The sequence below is a fragment of the Callorhinchus milii genome, unplaced genomic scaffold, assembly GCF_018977255.1.
Source record: "Callorhinchus milii isolate IMCB2004 unplaced genomic scaffold, IMCB_Cmil_1.0 Scaffold18, whole genome shotgun sequence".
Lineage (NCBI taxonomy): Eukaryota > Metazoa > Chordata > Chondrichthyes > Chimaeriformes > Callorhinchidae > Callorhinchus > Callorhinchus milii.
The window spans coordinates 4,242,564-4,261,825 of NW_024704759.1; the positions used below are offsets into that span (position 1 = coordinate 4,242,564).

The window sequence follows — 19,262 nt, forward strand, 5'->3', positions numbered from 1 at the left end:
TGTTTCGCCCACAAAATGTGCAGTCATTTCACTTACAGTATATTCTGTCTGTGAAGCACTTTGAGACCTCATCAATTGCAAGGAGTATTATTATTATAACTCCATATATTAATAATAATAATCCTTGCATTTGATGCAGCGCCTTATCACGTCTTCTCGACGTCTCAAAGCGCTTCACAGAATATACTGTAAAGTGAATTGACTGTATATTTTGTGGGCGAAACGCCAGCAGCCAATTGCGCACAGCAGTGTCCCACAAGAGTCCAAATAATTGAGTGACCAAATAATTCTTTTTTTTCTTGAGGGATTATTATCAGGCATGTGGAATAAGGAAACTTGCCCAAGGTTTCACCCTGCCGGGAATCAAACCCAGGTCTCTCACTTGGGAGGCGAATGCTCTAACCACTGAGCCACAGGATATCTGGAATTTATTTAATTTTATCAATAATAATCCTTTCTTTTTGATATTCGCACGCAACACGTCAGACACATTTCAAAGGACTTCATAGTTATTTGAAGCGAGGACACTGTGTATATTTAGACAAAGGCAATAGACAATTTGCGCGCAGCAAAGTCCCACAAACAGACATGAAGCGAATAACCTACAGAAAGATGTTCCCATGACCATCGCCCTGCCCGCCCCACCATCAGCGGTCAAGCCTTTCTTGCCCCCACCAATTGGAACTCCATCCCAGAGTCCTTTCACCTCGTCACACCTTCCCTTGCCTCCTTCAAGGCCTGTCTCAAGACCTTCCTCTTCAACCTTGCCTTTGGTCATCTTCCCACCTTCCCCGAACCCTCCATCCCCCTCGATTCCAACCCTCAGCTCAGGTGCAAACCTTGGATTGTCCAGCACCTTGGGATGTCCTCCTGAGGTAAAAGGTCATCTTAAGATAGTAAAACCGGTGGCCGTGAAACAGCAGATGATTTGTTTTCTGCACTTTAAGGATTTGTTTTAAAAAACAAAGAAGCAAAAAAAGGGAATTAAAAAAAAACTCCTAATTTACACTGCTGGGTGTTCCTGGGGTTGAACGACCTGTGGTTTGTGATTTTAGGGCCATGTTTACAGTGCGCTAGTGAGAAAGCCACAGCTGTGCCAGTGACGTTTTGCACTGGTCTGGCCGCTGGCATGAATGGTTTACACTGTACGCTTCACTCAATTAAATCGGTATCAAATGACTCCAGAATGAAGCCTGTGGCAAAAAAAACCACAACGCTTCAATTGTCATCTGTTTCGCTGGAAGTCGCGGTTCAGCAGGAACATAGCCGTTGAGTGACGTTTTACCGTTTTCTTTACACACCGCTGCTTTTCCCAAAAAGTTGTCAAACTAGTTGGGGAGGGGGGTGGGGGTGGGGGGTTTCAGAGAGTTTTTAAAACCCACTCTCGGCAGCAAACACACACACACACACAGGGTTGGTTGTGAAACTCGTGTGCTTATCCTGGCATTGCCCCCCCACCTCCAAAAACATTGTACTCACTCCGAGTTGGGGTGCTACATCAATGCAAGCTGTCGAGGTGGTTGTTTTTTGTTGAATGCTTGATCAGCTCCCAGGTTCAAAAAAAAATCCACGACTGTTTGTTGTACACTGCCGTGTGCAATTGGCTGCCGCGTTTCACCCACAATCCACTTTACAATATATTGCGTGAAGCGCTTTGAGGCATCTCAATGGCATGATAAAGTGCTAGATAAAATGCAAGGATTATCATTATTATTATTATATGTGTATTGAAGCGATCAACTCAGTGCATAAGGTGAGTTTTGCTTTTTTTGGTAGATTCCTAATACAATCCGTCTCCCAGCGTGTCACGGTCTGCCGTCCAGCTTATTGTAAGAGAAACAAGTACTCGTGCAACAAATTAGAAACCTGATCCTTGTGGGGCTGAGGTGCTCCCCAGCCTGCACATTCCTTTGCTAATTGCTGAGTCGAGTCGTGTTACAAGGCAGACTCAACCATCCAGGGGAATGAGGTGATGGAGCATACTGGTGCTGCTCCACAAAGCCAGCAGTCAGTCCTCAGTTAACGTAACCAAGTCATTCGCCCTTCCTCACGTGCGAGACAGACGAGATGGGAACACCAGTGGGCTGGGCTGTTAGTGATTTGGTGTGTGTGTTTACGTATGTGTGTGTGGCGGGTAATCAGAGCTGCGCCAATCTCTGGCCTTATCTGACTTTCACACATGCAACTTGCAGCTGAGGTTAATGTGTTTAATCAGGAGCAGGAACCTTGGCTGTCCAGGGGCGGGGTATCACAGCCACCACTGATCCTCTCCTTGCCTGGACCTTGAACACACACACACCTGCCAGCAGAGGCCACTCTTACGACTAAGTGCTCCGAGACGCTACCCCATGTGAAGGGCGCTGTATGATTAATTGCAAGTTGTTGTTATTGTTGTTCATTAGTGGAACAGACGAAAACAACAACAGGAGAAGGCCGTTCAGCCCATCTAAACAATTTTCCTCCCACCTCCATCCACCTTGACCTCAACCACTTTTGTTTCCAACCCCCAGCTCAGATGCAAACCCTTGTCCTCCCGACGAAAGGCGCTATATAAATCCAATTTGTTGTTGTTGTTGACCACCAGTTTATGAGATCATGGCAGATCTTGGGACATCCTCCCGACGTGAAAGACGCTATACAAATGTAATCTTATTGTTGCTATTGCCAATGCCCTTTAAATATAGTCAATTCATTTTACAGTATATTCTGTGAAGCGCTTTGAGACGTCTCAAATATGTGAAAAGGCGCTATATTAAATGCAAGGATTATTATTATTAATAGCTCTACTAACTCTTAGGAGAAGTGGGGAACCCGGGTAGATGTCTCCTTCCTCCAATGGTGTTGGTGGCTCCCAGCTGAGATCCGCAAACTTAGCAGACTGAAAGCCTGACACAAGAGACTGCCTTAACCCCGTGGGCCAGATGGAGGATTATCAGTGAGAGGAAAGCAAAGTTACTGAACATTTGAATACAGTATTTATAATCCTGATAATCCTTGCATTTGATATAGCGCCTAATCACGTTGTTGAGATGTGCTTCACAGAAAATATTGTAAAGTGGATCGACTGTGTATTTTGTGGGTAAAACACCCCATCACATAAGGTGGAGGCATTTGTTGCCAGTTTAAAGAAAACGTGACAATATCATAGTTTATCTGCTTGGTAGAGTATCTGTTCGGGATTACAGGAGGGAAAGCATGGAGGACGTTTATTTTTGATAAAACTTCCTCAAAACCTTAGACTGGAGGAGTTGAGGGAAAGGTAAAGTGTATGTTGTGACCTTGGCAACCATTAAGTTTCTGACGATTGCCTTGCAGGCTGTGACCTAGAGTTAATTATTAATCAGAATGAGTTCTTGCTAGAAAAACGGAAACTTCAACTTTTGACTCATTTTGGAGTTTCAAAGGAAAGTTGAAAAGAATGTCTGTCGTAGCATTTAGTAAAATGGAGGAAGGGGAAAAAATTATGATTGGTTCAGAGAGGGTGAACCATAAAAGAAAACCAAATTTTTTTCAATGTATTTTCTGTTCAGGAGTTGTGTCTGAGATCTCACACAAACGTATATTTTTCTGAAATAAACTATCCCAAGTTATAATAATCCTTGCATTTGATGGCACTTTATCACACCGTTGAGACATCTCAAAGAGCTTCGCAGGATATACTGTAAAGTGGATTGACTGTATTTTGTGGGCGAAACTCAGTTTGAATAGAATGTTAAACATGGCAATGAGCTATTTGCTGTTTCATACTCTCCCACATACCTACACACTTCCTAATCTCTCCTGTATGCAAAGAGGTGATAAAAAATATTCCAGATTAAAAAAAACTTGCATTTCTCCTTGTAAATTAAAGCACCTCAACCTCCAATACGAGGGCACCACCAAAAAGGCAACGTTTCAGGATTCTCCCTCCAAGAACAACCAGTTGTGTGAATGCACAATTACAGACCACAACATCATTGTGTAATGGACCATTTATTAAGCCATTTAGTACAATACACAGAAAAAGTATAAAGTTACATACAAGCCTAAATACAAGATTCTGCTATCCTCATGCGTTTGTTTCCTCTTTAAAACATTCATTATAGTCCTTTGTGATACCAATATGCGGCAGGAGTCCATTAACGATGTTTATTGTGAGCGGTCAGTTTCGACTTTAATATGGAAGAGATTAACTTGTGATCCCACCCTTTCTCTCGCTTGGCTTTGATTACATGCGTTCCACATTACTTTGATTATATCCATATCCCCAGTATTCACAAAACAAGGGATACTGCCCTTTGCCCAGTTAAAACCTCAAACTGAAGGGAGGTTGCTGCTTACAGAAGATGCATTAAGACAGGTACATCAACGGTGACAGATGTGCTTTGTAGAAAGATTTTGAAACCTAGGTGAGTTTTGAAGCAGATTACAGCAGAATTTTTTTTAATTAATCATCCTTATCCTTGGCACCGTGTTTCAGAATGCGGGTGAACTCCACATAATTGAAATTGCTCTTCTTGTCAATCGGTGCCTCTCGAAAAAGTTCATCCACTTCCTCGTCTGTGAATCGGTCCCCCATCGTGGTCAACAACTCTCGTAGGTGATCTTCGTGAATGAAACCTACAGTAACATGGGGAAAACTGGTGAATAGTTAACCTCTTACTTAGGCAGATATCTTTCTTTGCTACCAACCTGTACGCTCCCTCCGCTCAGCGGGCTCTGGCATGCTTCACGTCCCCGCCTTGCCCACCCCAACGTTGGTAGGTGGGCCTTCAGCCTCTCTGCCCCCACTCTCTTGAACTCCATTCCACAGTCCCTCTGCCTCGCCCCCTTCAAGACCCTCCTCTTTGATCGTGCCTTCGGTTATCCTCCTACCACTTGAATTGTAAAAGAGGAAACTCCTGATCTGAACAACCAGCTCGGGTGCAGATCCCTGACTGTCTTGGAATGTCCGCCTGACGTGAAAGGTGTTGTGTAAACGTAAGGCGAACTGGATGGACCTTGGTCTTCTTTCGTCTAGCAATATTTATGTTTTTAAGCTAAATTATCAACAGATCAACTGATAAATGATCAAAAGAAAAGATACTTGCCAATTCAAGATGCATTTGTAATTTTTAAATTACAGTGTTCACAGGGAAGGACAGCAGTAATTCATATGTGATGCTTATCGGTAACAAGATTGAGTAAACATGCCTGTCCCTTCCAGCGATAGAATGCAAGTGAAATCCTTCCTAAGGACACGACTTGCAAATATTAAGCATTCATACAATCTTAGATCCAGGTTTACAAATCCATATCAATTCTAACACACTTTGTTTTAGGTCTTCAGAATAGAGCGTTATAATAATAATCCTTCCATTGATATAGAGCCTTATGTCATTGAAATGTCTCAAAGCGCTTTACAGGTGGAACACTAAATGTAGTGACCGCATATTTTCTAGGCGAATGCGGTAGTCCATTTGTACAATCAGCCATGAAGTTACTGACCAATTTGATCCAGGGAACTGTTGGCCAACATACTGGTTGAAACTCTCTCCTCTTTCAGAAGTGCCACAGAAATCATAACATACATCTGAACAGGCTCAGATGGGACCTCAGTCTCATCCAAAAGGATGGCATCTCCAACGTTGCAGGGCTCCCCAAGCACTGCAGTGACAGCCTAGACACTTTATTAACTGACACAATCACATTTACCTGTTCCTTCTTCATCAAAGCAGGCAAACGCATTCCGAATGACATCTTCTGGATCGGTGCCATTCAGTTTCTCACCAAACATAGTGAGGAACATGGTGAAGTTAATGGGGCCAGGAGCTTCATTCATCATTCCCTCCAGGTACTCATCTGTTGGATTCTTTCCTGTGTTTTTTGTAAAAAAAGAATTCAAAGTGAACCACCTGAATTATTTGATACAGGTCACACAGTAGAAACTGACTGCACAATGTGGATCACAGCACACACCGGTCGTGGGGAATTTAAGCAACTTGAAAAAAAACAATATATTTAGCAAAACAGTCACACAGTTTTATAAAACAGAGCGAGTGACAAGACAAACATACACGACCTACTTATAACATTAATGGCAGTTGGGTGCCATTATGATCTGTATATTATGCAGACAAGTACGAGTAGCAGATAATGACAGTAAGAAAGATGAAAAAAAAATTCTTCATTTACAATTCAAGTGTAATTTAACATGAAAGTACTATAGGTTCTATTAGAAGTTATGTGGCATTACCCAGGGAAGCCAGCATATCATGGAGATCCTCCTTATCAATGAAGCCATCCCGGTTTTGGTCGATCATGTTGAAAGCCTCTTTGAACTCCTGGATCTGAGACTGATCAAACATAGCGAATACATTGGAAGTCGCACGCTGAGGGCGTTTCTTGGTTGTCTTCCCCTTTGATCTTTTGCTCGACATGTTGAAGACTTGGTGATCTGGCAAGTAAAGAATATGATTAAAAGCTTTTTTATTGGGGAGGGGGAGAAAAGAAATCAAAAACCATAACTTTTTCCAGTAGGATTCCAATCACACGACATGGTTAAGGTGAAGCTCAACATGTTGAAAGCAGAACATTGAGAAATGGCGTTGATTGCAGTCAGGTTTCCTTGCCCCCCCCCCACCCCCCTCCCGCCATTGAAACCAATATCAACCCTTCTCAAAAGTGTGGACTTCGGGATAACAGACTCTGCTGTGATGCCCCCCCTGTGTTCAAAATCCAGCCAACTGGCCAAGGCTCCCTCATGAACAATGGCGGTCAGGACAAGGTATTGGAAAGGGAGAAGAAAGCAATGGTTATGTGACAACAGAGCAGTCTTCAAAAACAGGACCAATTACAATGGTCAAGGAGGGAGGGGTATGGAAATTCTATGGGACAGAACAAAAAAAAGTTTGAAATGCAATGTGAAGCTCAGGAAATGAGGGTTCTGCCTACAATAACTACTTAATGTGACAATTGGGCACATTAGCAATTTTCACTCCCTAGCACAGAGGGATACCGAGGTCAATTGTGGGTCCCTTGCCGTGGCTGCATTGTAAATCAGCCAAACTCAGGGGCTCAACATGGTAATTCCTTTCTGGGTTACTAGCCGCCAAACAACAATTACCCATCCAGCCATCCACAAATGTAATTATTATTAGTTGCGTCACATTATATACTGGGCCGTTCCTGTGGAAGTTTGACTGCAAATCAATTATTTGACCTTTGTTTTATTTTAAAATGAAAGGCTATTTCAAAACTCCAATTGCATGCATTTACTTAAACGTAGCTACCCATTCACATTTGCCTGGGTATAAGGATCTTTACTCCATTGCACATTTGATCAAGGGTAAAATAGAATTGCTACGATCATTTAGTATAACTTTAGTGACATTGAGATACCATTGCCACCTTCGGTCAGGAGAGATGAAAGTGGTTCAGAGAGAGAGAGAGAGAGAGAGAGAGCGCAGAGAAAGAGCACTCGCATTCCATTTATATCTTCACTGTGTTTACTATGCTATCCAATGACACATTGCACTGCCTGCCTTTTATATTTTATTTCAGATGCACAACTTTCAAATCTGGATTAATGTTTAAACTGTCAGATGGAAAGAGAATTCAACCGTCCAGACTCAAAAAATTATATTTTAAAGGAATCACATCAGGATCTCCTTTATAGTACTGTATTTACAGAGAATGTACAGCACAGAAACAGCCCGCCACTTGGCCTAGCGAGTCCACACCAGTGTTTATACACCACACAGGTATGTGAAGTTGTATAACTAACTGAAAAGAGGTCACCTACATTAATCTACTTATTTTAAGATCCCCAACTAGAAACTATTTTCTTTGCATACATTTACGGAATATGTTTTATCCACTTTCCCCACTCCCAAACCGCTGGTCACGGATATTTAAACAAACAAGAACTAGTGAGGAACTCTACAAACTCATAAAGTGGTTAGCAGTGTAGCACTATAAGACACTGCTGCGTGCACCATACGTGTTGCCTTGATAAATAACAAGCCAAATATAGATGGCAGTGCAACAGATTGCAGACTTTTAGTCAACTCCTCCTCATTTTTCCTTAACCATTTGCAGTTAAGAGGGAGAAATGCTGCATTGTCCCATCATATTGTCTCAGACATGCATTTTTACATGATGGGTGTACAGGATTGAACTTAGAATTTGATCTTCTAACAATGGACAAAAGTATAACTTTAGACGGGCGTTTCCCCAACGACAGGGAATGGCAGACAGAATGAGTAACAGGAGTTCAGTGAATTCTCAAAACAATAAGCCTTCACAGATTAAGGGAGGTTGCAACTACTTCATTTGTTTTTTTATACTAATGCCCTGAATCTCACTGTACGTAACCGGAGGTGTCCTTGACTATTCATGTCCGCAGCATGTTGTTCACACGAAATCAGGGAAGTCCTTAAAGTATTTTCTCTAGTTTATACTGCTGGAGCAATTCTGCGCATGTTCACTTATTCCACCTGTAGAGCATTAAATTTGAGTTGTGAATGTGATCAAGAACTTTTAAAGTTATCTGTTCAAAATGCGGGCCAAAAATAAGATTTGCACCATTCTCTCTCTTGTGCTAAGGCGTATATAAATTTCTTGCCTTTTGTCTACAAAATACAGTCAGTTCACATCACAGTATCATGTTACGCGCTTCAAAAAGTCTTCTGTCCATGAAAGGCACAATATCGACTGCAAGGATTATTATAATCGCTCAAGTTATATACTAGCTCTATAACAATAATTCTTTGCAAAAAACAGCATTTCCGAGGCATTTATTTAAGCTCTGTCGTCCAGAGAAACTGCTGCCAATACCAAACATGGCCCTTAATTGAGAGCTGATCACATTTATTGTTATCATTTATTATTAATAAATGTATAATTTATTATTATTATTACTACATTTAAAGTATGTTCATTAATGTATCCGCAACGCTTGAACTGGNAAAACAGCTGATACCAATCAACACACAGCTTCCTAAAGCCATTTCCTCCCATCCAGGCACACCCATGGATACAAATTTCAGGGAACTCCATTAAATACACCGACTGCCAATGCTCTCCCCATTGCTTCCTTTTAACCATTTCATCCCCGGCTGATTCCTACACACATTAAACTTCCATTTGTGACTCACGATCCAAGCATCAAGTCCAGATCTTCCACCTAGTATTTATCCAGAGGATAGGGTTCAAAATCCTCGTCCTCACCTTCACGATCTTCCGCGGCCTTGCTCCTTCCTACCTCTGTGACCTGCTTAAATCCATATCAACCTGTCCACTCCCTCTGCTCAGCCTGCTCCACGTCCCCCGCCCGGCACGCCCCACCATTGGCGATTGGGCGTTCAGCGTCTCTGCCCCCGACGCTTTGGAATTCCAACCCACAGTCCCTTTGGCTTGCTCCCTCCCTTACTTCCTTCAACAACAACAACAAGATTCCATTTATAGAGCGCCTTTCACGTCGGGAGGACGTCCCAAGGTGCTGGACAGTTGGGTCGGGACCCAAGCAGGGGGGAAATGGTCAGGGTGAGGGGAGGGAAGGGAGGGAGCGAGGAGGGGGTAGAGAGTCGAGAGGGGAGCTGAAGGCACGGTCAAAGAGAAAGGTCTTGAGACAGGCCTTGAAGGAGGAAAGGGAGGAGGCGGCGAAGGCACTGGGGGATGGAGTTCCAGAGCCTCGGGGCTGAGAGGCATGTCTCAAGACCCTCCTTCCCCACCGACGTGAAAGGCACTGTACAAATGTAACTTGTTGTTAGTAAATGTCTAAAGTTACATCACGTCCTGTTTCAATGTACCAGGAAAAGAAAGGCATTACAGTAATACACATTTAGATATTTCAGACACTTTCCTTTCTCTCCCCTTAATTTCTATACAAGAATATGCCCACCAGTTTTGTGTCTAACTGCCCAGAAACATTCCAATCCAATAACTACGCAACTACCTCAAGTCCAAAGGTTCATTCCTACGTATCAATTGTACAAGCAGGCAAGCAAAGCTGGGATGATTGTAGTTGCTTTGCCCAAGGGATTATTAATAAATTTAACTGTTGCAGACAGAAGATACAATTCTATTTTTCACTAATTGTCCTTGAGCATTGCAAGAATGCCAAGTCCTGTATGAACTGGTTAATGATAACACAACCTCGACTATTTCACAGGCTTTGTGTCAGAATAGATCCAAGGTTTTATATCTCCCCCGCATTTTCCTAATGGCTTCCAAATGTTAGTTTATTTTAACTAACACCAAAGACGCTAAAGCACTTCAAAGAAGGGGTTCTCCTACTCCCCTGGCCAATGTGGTTCCCATATGGGTCATTCATTCCTTTCGTTTTGCAAGAAGTTAAATTTAAGAGATGAGATTTTCCTCTCCTCACTTTCTGTGTCCAATTATTCCTCCACACACCACATGACTGCTCCTCGCCTAAATTATACCCAATCATTTTATCCGAACACATTAGAGGAAATGGGATCACTTTCTGTAAAGAGTCCAGGCTTAACGTCATACTGTAAATTTAAGGTAAGCTGATGGCAGAAGGCATCTCCAGATCAAAACGTTATGAGTCAGTTAGTTACATCAGTCAGTGGCTACTCTCTCACCAGCTATTAATACTCAATTACCTGACTTTGCATGCAACAAAACTACTGTTGAAACAGATGAGTTAGATGAGTATATGTATGGGCTCATTTTATCGTCCACATTTTGCTCCAAGCTCCTTTACAACTTGGTGATCTGTTGTTAAAGCAACCATATTTCAGTTTTATATGAAATGCGCAGGCGAATGGGTTAGAAGTTCAAACGCCCTATTGATTAATATCACAACAGGGAAAAAAAACACAACCAGTGTCGGAGATCAGAGCTGAAGAAAATATTTCAAAATAAAATGTGAGCATCAGGATTTGCTTTCTACAATCTGATTTCTTTAGCAACTGAGGTATACTAGGCATTTTAGAGGTGTTATGGTTTCAACTAGAGGTCTGTATCCAAAGCTCCTCACTTTAATTTTTGCCCAATATAAAGTTAATAGTTTTGCTTTCAAACAGGCTTCTGACAAGGGGTAAAACCGAAGCTTATTTGGCTTCCCCTAAAGATCCTACATAGTTGAACACTAAGCTGAGCTAGCCGATTGGAACCAGAAAACAGTAGCCAATGGGTAAAGGGGAAGAATTTCTGGTATGAATCGCTTTCCGGTGTCTCTAGCTGGAGAGTGTGGGCACCAGCCTGGAATACAACAACTTGCATTTATATAGCCCACTTCACGTGGGGTAGTGTCCCGGAGCACTGAAAATAGGATTGGGCTCAGCTCAGCAAGGTGCCCTCCATCCATGGTCAAGCAGCCTGCTTCATTGCAAAGACTCATTTCCTGGGTTCCAATGAAATGCTTTCAAGCACTACACCCCAAACCTTGAAACTCTCTTCCCCAATCCCTCCACCTTGCCCTCTCCTGCCCTTTTAGATCACGACTGAAGACCTTCTTCTTGGACCGTGCTTAAGGTCACCTCCTCCCCCCCCCAGCTCGGTGTCAGGCTCCACCGCTGTTAAGCACTCTGAGACGCTGCCCCGTGTGAAGGACGCTATACAAGTGCATGTCCTTGTTGAAATGATCATTTGGTTGAGGTTCTGGAGGGTGATTGCCATGTATTCAACTTTACCCAGAAGCAGTTTGCACCTTCTGGAGAAGAGGAGGGATGAAAGTTCCACCCCCACAAAAAAAATACATACTCCCATTTGTTTGGCAATTTTTCTCAGCTAAACAAATTACTTCAGTAAATACAGTAATTAGCAGTAAAATTAAGTTTTTAAATCATGTCTCAAAACTTTTTAAGACTTTAAAATGATCCAGTCCAAGTTCACCGCAATGGGTCAAGGTTTAAGCAACTGCCTACCCAAGCTTTGGAATTTATTATTTTTGTTGCTCAGAAGCTCAAGAATGCCATCAGCAGTCTCTGGCTTGGAAATGGAATGCTAAACTAGTGCCTCAAGATAACACAGCTGTAATCGCAATCATATGTGGATCCCTATTCCACAAGAATGCAAGAAGGCTCGCAAGATCAGACACCAAACATTTCTAGAATGGGTAGAGTCAAGCAACAAGAGACTGACAACAAGTTAAGCTAACTTTATTTCTTGAGCTTGCTTTAAGTCTTCAGGAGAAATCAGCTCAAATTTCAACCCAATTAATCCAAATCAAACTAGTTTTACACATCCAACCTAAAGGCCCACAGGCTGCTCAGTCATTCAGTCTCTGCTTGGATTCTGAGGGCACATTTAACTCGTACATTTTCATCTAAACTTTCAACCATTGAACCAAACATCTGCTTCACAACCAAAATGTTGCGATGCCATTACAATGTCGAATAAGTCTTAAAGAAAGGATGATTTTTTTTTAGATAATAGGGGAGATATCACAACTTTTTTGGTCACCCTGTAGATTTTCTTCTGAAACATACTGTCAAATAACATCTTTTTTTAAAAACAAAATCCCTCATTTCTTTAAAGTCCTGGCTGGACTAAAAAGTAGTTATCCCTTGTTTTGCAGTTGCACTTCTTAGCAGAATAAACAAACACACATATTTAACATAAACAGTGGTTTCGAACAAATTCTCTGAATGTGCCCTATTTTGGCAAAAAGTTGCAAACGTTTTCGCAATTTGTATCTACAGTCGGTATCTGGATTAAGATTCCTTACCTGAGCTCTTACAAAGGGCAAGGAGTGTATATTGTCTTCTGATCTAAAAGGAACAGAAGAAAGTAAGAACTAAATTGATGTCCAGGTCACATGCTAACACCATCCAATGCCCACAGGCAGCTGCTGAAAGTTCCTCCCCTCCCGTTCCAGGGAATTGTCCATACAAGGCAATAAAATGCTAACTGGGTGGCTGCCAAGAGACTTGTGTACAATGGATTTTGGGATATTAGCACAAGCAAATTGACTCAAACAGACAAGATGCCTTATATAGATGAAACGAGCCAGCAAAGTCCAATCAGCAGTCACGGTACAGAAATGTTCCTTACACATACTGTAGTTAGTTATACATCACATGCAACAGGACCAAATAAGTCAGGTTTGCTTTAAAAGGATATACAACTACACAAAATATATAGTCAATTCACTTCAGAGTACATTCTGCGAGGTGCTTTGAGACGTCTCAACGACGTGTCAAGGTGCTATATCAAATGCAAGGATTATTATTATTACTACATCATTTCTATTGAATATTGAGTTAATAGTTTTAACAACCGTGGATTGGTATAATTTTATATAATTTTGGTACGTTCCAACAAAGTGACAATTCATACAAGTCTACTTTAATCGGTTTATTAAATCTCATTTTAAACTTGATTTTCTAACAGCAAGTCAAGTAATTGAGTTTCGGGCTTACTTAACATTTTTTCCCCCACAGACAGTGCAACACATCTGGATTTAGCACTATGTTTAATATGCAAGAGTTGGACAATTTGAGATTCAATCAGTTTGCCACTATAATCCGGGCATGTCCACTAATAATGAAGAATACGGGTAGATTTACACACTGTAGATTCCAGCCCACTGGCAATTGAGACTGCACTTTATTAAGACCCTAACAAGATAAATTCCTTTCACCCCATCAGTCTGAGATGGATTTAGATGCAGGCCTCAAGATTGAATAGCAACAAATGGCCACAGAGCTGATTGTACCAAACTTTATTTGCTTTAATGTATTTCAGAGTCCATTGTGGGCTAAGACCAGTTATAGGAAAGTTAAAGGCTTGAATCGGTGATGGGTAAGGCAGTGGGATTAAAAGACCAGCCTGCTCTGAGATTCGGTGCAGACTCAATGGGCCGAGTGGCCTTTCTGCACTGTAAATTTCTATGATACACAATCTAGCACCAGTGGGCAATGACATAGTCACATTCATATGGTAGCACAGAGGATTCAGTGATATAGACTGGCAATTTCAGAATGTGTTTACTGAGTCAACCCAATCCCCAGGGACAGAGATTTTAATACTTGTGGTTCTTGGAATTTTCCTGTAGTATAAACATAGTAGTTTATAGGAACAGGGCATCGTAAATTTTAATACTATCTATGGATAAATAAAGGCTTGAGGCATTAGAGGATACAAGGACGTCTAATGTGGGAACTGAAAATAAAGGAGGTGTGCTCATCTGAGGTTGACATTAAAGCACGTGGAGGGGGGAAAATATGATTCACATGCTGTAAACATTCTCCTCTCCTTCCCAAATGTTGGAACAAAGCACAAGGAATGACTTGACCACATCAAGTTGATGCAAGACTATCACTAGTCCTGAAAATGGGTAGAGACTGAAGTCCATTTACAACTCTATTAAGACTACACATGCACTTTATAAAGATCCTGACACCATGGGATAAATTATTTTCAGTTCATCAGTATGTACATCAGTTCTAGGAAGGATTTAAACACAGGCCCCACCCAGATTCAAACAGCAACCACACGCCTCAATAATCAACATCAGCTTATCAAGCATTGGTCACAAGCTAGCTGTCAAATCAACATTCTCTGCCAGTGTGGCATATCGTGACCAATCCCATGATTTACACACTTTCTGGATAAGGATAATTCAATTCGAAGAGTGGACCCATCACGTACGTAAAATAACATTGACAAAGCGCTGTATCAGAGATGGGGGGGGGGGGCTACAATTGGCTCACTGTCAAGGTTCCTGATCCCAATTATTGTCCAGTTCCTCTATCTACCTCCCTCCCTCCCTCCCTTCCAGGCTGTTTTTCTTCACATTTGCCCATTGGATCAATGGATGAGATCAGGATCAAGTCTGGTTGCCAGGGTCAAATAATAACAATAATAATCCTTGCATTTGATATAGGCCTTAGCACTTTGTTGAGACTTCGTCTCGAAGCATTTCACAGAAAATACCGTAATGTGAACTGACTGCATATTTTGTGGGCGAAATAACCGGTCAGTTTCCACGACTGGAATCTGACACTTAGGAATGGACGCGCACAAGTTTCTGGAGCTCAGGAGTACGGTCTGTGGCAGCCCTGGGATCTTCCTGCTCTGTATCCCTCACGTTTCACACTGCCTTGGGGGTACGGAAAACCCTAAAGAAATAGCAATGTTAGCGTTCAGCGTTTAAGGTAGCGTTAAAGCCACAGAGCTGACCACTGCTCGGAGCGGAGCAGAACAGCGGTACAACTGGTAGCTTCCGTTTTAAGCATCGAGGACACTCGAGCAAGTTAAAAATACCCTCGACCCAGTAAGACTCAAATTCCCAGGAGCCGCAGGAAATCCAAGGATGAGGTTGGGGGTGGGGGGGGTGGGAATGGGGAGTTGTAATTCGATTCCATTTAAGGGCTGGAAAAGAACGGGAACAGAGAGAGAGCGCGAGCGAGCGAGAGCGAGAGCGAGAGCGAGAGCGAGAAAAGGGGAGACAAGAGACAGCAAATGACACGGAGGGCAAAGTCACTCCATCTCGAAATGGTAATTTATAACACAGCAAAAAAAAACTTTGCATGACATGAGATCTATTAATAATACCCTCGAAACCCCCCCCCACCCCCCACACACACACACACACACACACAAACCTTCCCCTTGATCCACAACCCCCCACCCACCAACATTACCAAAGCCTCAGAGGCACGCGAGAAATTCCACGCAAAATCAGCTGAAAGCAAGAAACACGCGATCGAGTCAGTGGAGATCTGCAATGAACTTTTTTTTTCCTGAATGAAAAGAAGCCACGCAAGTGTGTGTGTGTGTGTTTTTTTTTGCAAGATTTCACAGTGTGTGTGTGTGTGTGGGGGTGTGTGTGGGTGTGTGTGTGGGTGTGTGTGTGTGGGGGAGAGAGAGAGACACACACCCGACCGTACAGCAACATCCAGAGCTCATAGGGAACGGAGGAGCGGAGTGGGGGACACAACGCAACGCAACACAACAGGTTTACACGTTGAGTGGAGTTGGATGCGAGTCAAGAGGAAAAGTCAACAGAAAAACAGTCACTTAACTTACCCTCTCACACACACACACACCACACACCACACACACACAACTTTGGTAGGACAACCAGACTAGTGAGACCTGACTCTGGATCTGGATCTGGATCTGGATCCGAACCTCTCTCTCTCTCTCTCTCTTCCTCTCTCCCAAGCCTTTATTTTACGAATGCACAAGCCCTTGACGTCAGGCGCAGACTAGCCTATAATGGGACTCAGCGCCTGCAATGAGTAACCCAAAGGGAATGATGTTTCCACCCTTCCGGCAGCATCAGAGCGGAAAGGATCAGCCATCATCTGGGTTATCTTCTGCTCCATCTCTCTCTCTCTCTCTCTCTCTCCTCCCATCTCTCTCTCTCTCATCCCATCTCCCATCTCTCTCTCTCTCTCTCCTCCCATCTCTCTCTCATCCCATCTCTCTCCTCCTGTCTCTCCTCCCATCTCTCTCTCTCCTCCCATCTCTCTCTCTCTCCTCCCATCTCTCTCTCTCATCCCATCTCCCATCTCTCTCCTCCCATCTCTCTCTCTCATCCCATCTCCCATCTCTCTCCTCCCATCTCTGTCTCTCCTCCCATCTCGCTCTCTCTCTCTCTCTCTCCTCCCATCTCTCTCTCTCTCTCATCCCATCTTTCTCTCTCTCCTCCCATCTCTCTCTCCTTCCATCTCTCTCTCTCTCTCTTTCTCTCATCCCATCTCTCTCTCTCTCCTCCCATCCTCCCATCTCTCTCTCTCCTCCCATCTCCCCAGGAGCATTCATCCCCTCTGCTGTGAATCAGGACTGAGCCAACTGTACTTCGTTGGATAAAGTGCCTGCATTATCTGTGCATTTAATGCCTTCATCTAATTCATTTTAACAACAGTGTCTTAACTTTTTTTATATACATACACACACACACACATATATATATAACAGTTTTTCGTGACTCAGTAAAATTGAGTTTAACACAATTTCTAATCAACCAATAAATGTGGATTTTTATATTAAAAGAAATAAAGATCATTCTAAAACCTGTCTTTATGTCGCAGTTAAGGCCATCAGCGTGTTACAAACTAACCTAATTTTAAGTCGAACCACTTTAAGTGCTCCGGGCTGCTAACCCACATGAAGGGCGTTATAGAAATGCAGATTATTGTTGTTCTAGATCTCCAGCAGTAGATCAAGTTTAAACCGAAACTGTTAATTGCACCTTCTGCACAATCACAACAAATTACATTTGTATAGTGCCTTTCACACTCAAAGTACTGAACAGTCAGGGATTTGAACCCGAGCAGGGGGTTGGGATCAGGATGCAGGGAGGGTAGGGGAAGGAGGGTGACTAAAGGTGTGGTCGGAGGGGAGTATATATTGAATATTTTATAAAGACTTACAAAGACTGTGCAGCACGGAAACAGGCCAATCAACCCAACCAGCCCTTGCCAGCGTTCATACTCCACGCCAGTCTCCATCCATTTTGCAATTTGAAAATGTTCTATGTTGCAGCATCAATTGTTCATACATATATTGTGACCCAGAGAACAAACGTACAGGAATGTCTTGAAGTGAGCATTAGTTTCAAACTAATAACAAGTTCTGCAATGTTATCTAACTTTGATGAACTCGTAGCAATACAGAACATCATCCCAATTGCGTGTTGTGTTCATGTGTTGTAATATAATACAAAATTACATTTGTATAGCACCTTTCAAGTCGGTAGGGCAGCTCTGGGTAGGTTAAGAGCTGGAGAAGGATGTGGCCAACACAGTTGGGTCTAGATTGAGAGATAAATAAACTATTCCTGAGAAATTCCACTCTTGCACAGATTTACTCCATTTTCTTAGCATTTCAGAGCATCTACAATTTAACAAATTGCTGAATTTAGTCTTAACTTTGAAGCTAGTTTCAAATTTAAATTCAACTGCTTTCAAATTTAAAGCTGTGGGTAAGAATTTGCCAAATACTGGGCGTTCATCCATTCTATCCTCATCCACCGCCTTCCCTCTCACTTCAACCTTCATGGCTCTGTCCTTGACTGGTTCAGATCATACCTCTCACACCGCCTGCACAAATGGCTTCTCAGTCATCTTCGAGCAAGTTGTGAATATTAGTTTGGAAAATGTCCAAGTTCTTATTTCTGAAATAGTGTTTATGGGGGTTGGGTGATATGTCAATATGGGCATTATTTTACTACAAGTGGTATCATCATTCGGGGGAATGTTCAAGGTGTTTGCGCTTCTAAACCCATTTAAACACATGCAGTCGTGCCAATTGTTACGGGTCACGTACTTCCAAATAAGTCACATTTTAAACTGAAACTAGTGATTTTCGTTTCTATTGAAATAGTGCAAGCAGTCCTCCAAGTCCCTCCCTCATGAGATGGGACAAACTCATTTTTATTTGGGAGTGGCAATCTATTTTGGTTCAAAATACTGCTTAAGTGTGTTTGAGTTTCAAATCCGTACATGTTTTGATTATAAATACCACATTATACATCAGCCTGTACCCCAATAGTGATTGCTAGCAGCAACATTTCAGAATAAATTGGTCTGTCATCCAAATGCTTGCATTTGATATAGCAGCTTTTCATATTGAAACGCTTCAAGGTAATTACTGTCAAGTGTATTTATAAGAAAACTCAGTAGCTAACTTGCACACATTAGTGTCCCACAAACAGCCAGGAGTCAAATGACCAATTTAAATGGAGGATTTGCTGTCCGGGAAAATGGGAGAAACCTCCCTTCTCTGTTCCAATAAAGCTGTCGCCTTGACTGGGCAGACAAGGACAGGACTTTGGTTTGGTTTATGTCTCACACTAGCCAACGCAGTGGGATTGCGACTTGTTTGTGGGAAACTGTTGTGCGCAATTGGCTGCCGGGTTTCATCCACAAAATACAGTCGATTCACTTTACAGTATATCCTGTGAAGCGCTTAGAGATGTTTCAACAACAACAAAATTACATTTGTATGCTGTCTTTCACACCGGGAGAATGTCCCAAGGTACTGGACAATCAGCGTTTTGAACCCGAGCTGGGGGTCGGGATCAGGGGGGGTGGAGGGCAGGCGGGGAAGGAGGGTGATCGAAGGCACGGTCGAAGAAGAGGGTCTTCAGATGGGTCTTGAAGGAGGCAAGTGAGGGGGTGACTGCGGGATGGAGTTCCAGAGGGTGGGGGCAGAGTGGCTGAAGTTGCTGTATATAAATACAAATTGTTGTTGCATATAAATGCAAATTGTTATGTACAAATGCAAATTGTTGTTGTTGCTGTTGTTGCTGTTCTTGTTGCTGTATATATATACAAATTGTTGTTGTATATAAATGCAAATTGTTGTTGTTGCTG

General features: G+C 42.5%; 1 protein-coding gene and 1 non-coding gene across 4 annotated transcripts; both read right to left on the reverse strand.

Annotated features, from left to right (window-relative positions):
- Positions 1-348: 348 nt before the first annotated feature.
- On the reverse strand, positions 349-420 carry trnag-ccc. Its single transcript has one exon. It is a non-coding gene; the product is annotated as a tRNA-Gly (tRNA).
- A 3,536-nt stretch (positions 421-3,956) lies between these two features.
- On the reverse strand, positions 3,957-16,143 carry myl9 (myosin light chain 9). Of its 3 annotated transcripts, none has more exons than XM_007884762.2 (5): positions 16,036-16,143; positions 12,662-12,704; positions 6,215-6,415; positions 5,674-5,835; positions 3,957-4,599 (listed from the first exon to the last, which is right to left on the reverse strand). In XM_007884762.2, exons 3-5 carry the CDS (start codon positions 6,396-6,398, stop codon positions 4,427-4,429), a joined length of 519 nt encoding a protein of 172 aa, XP_007882953.1. In that variant the 5' UTR covers positions 6,399-6,415; positions 12,662-12,704; positions 16,036-16,143; the 3' UTR covers positions 3,957-4,426.
- Positions 16,144-19,262: the final 3,119 nt, after the last annotated feature.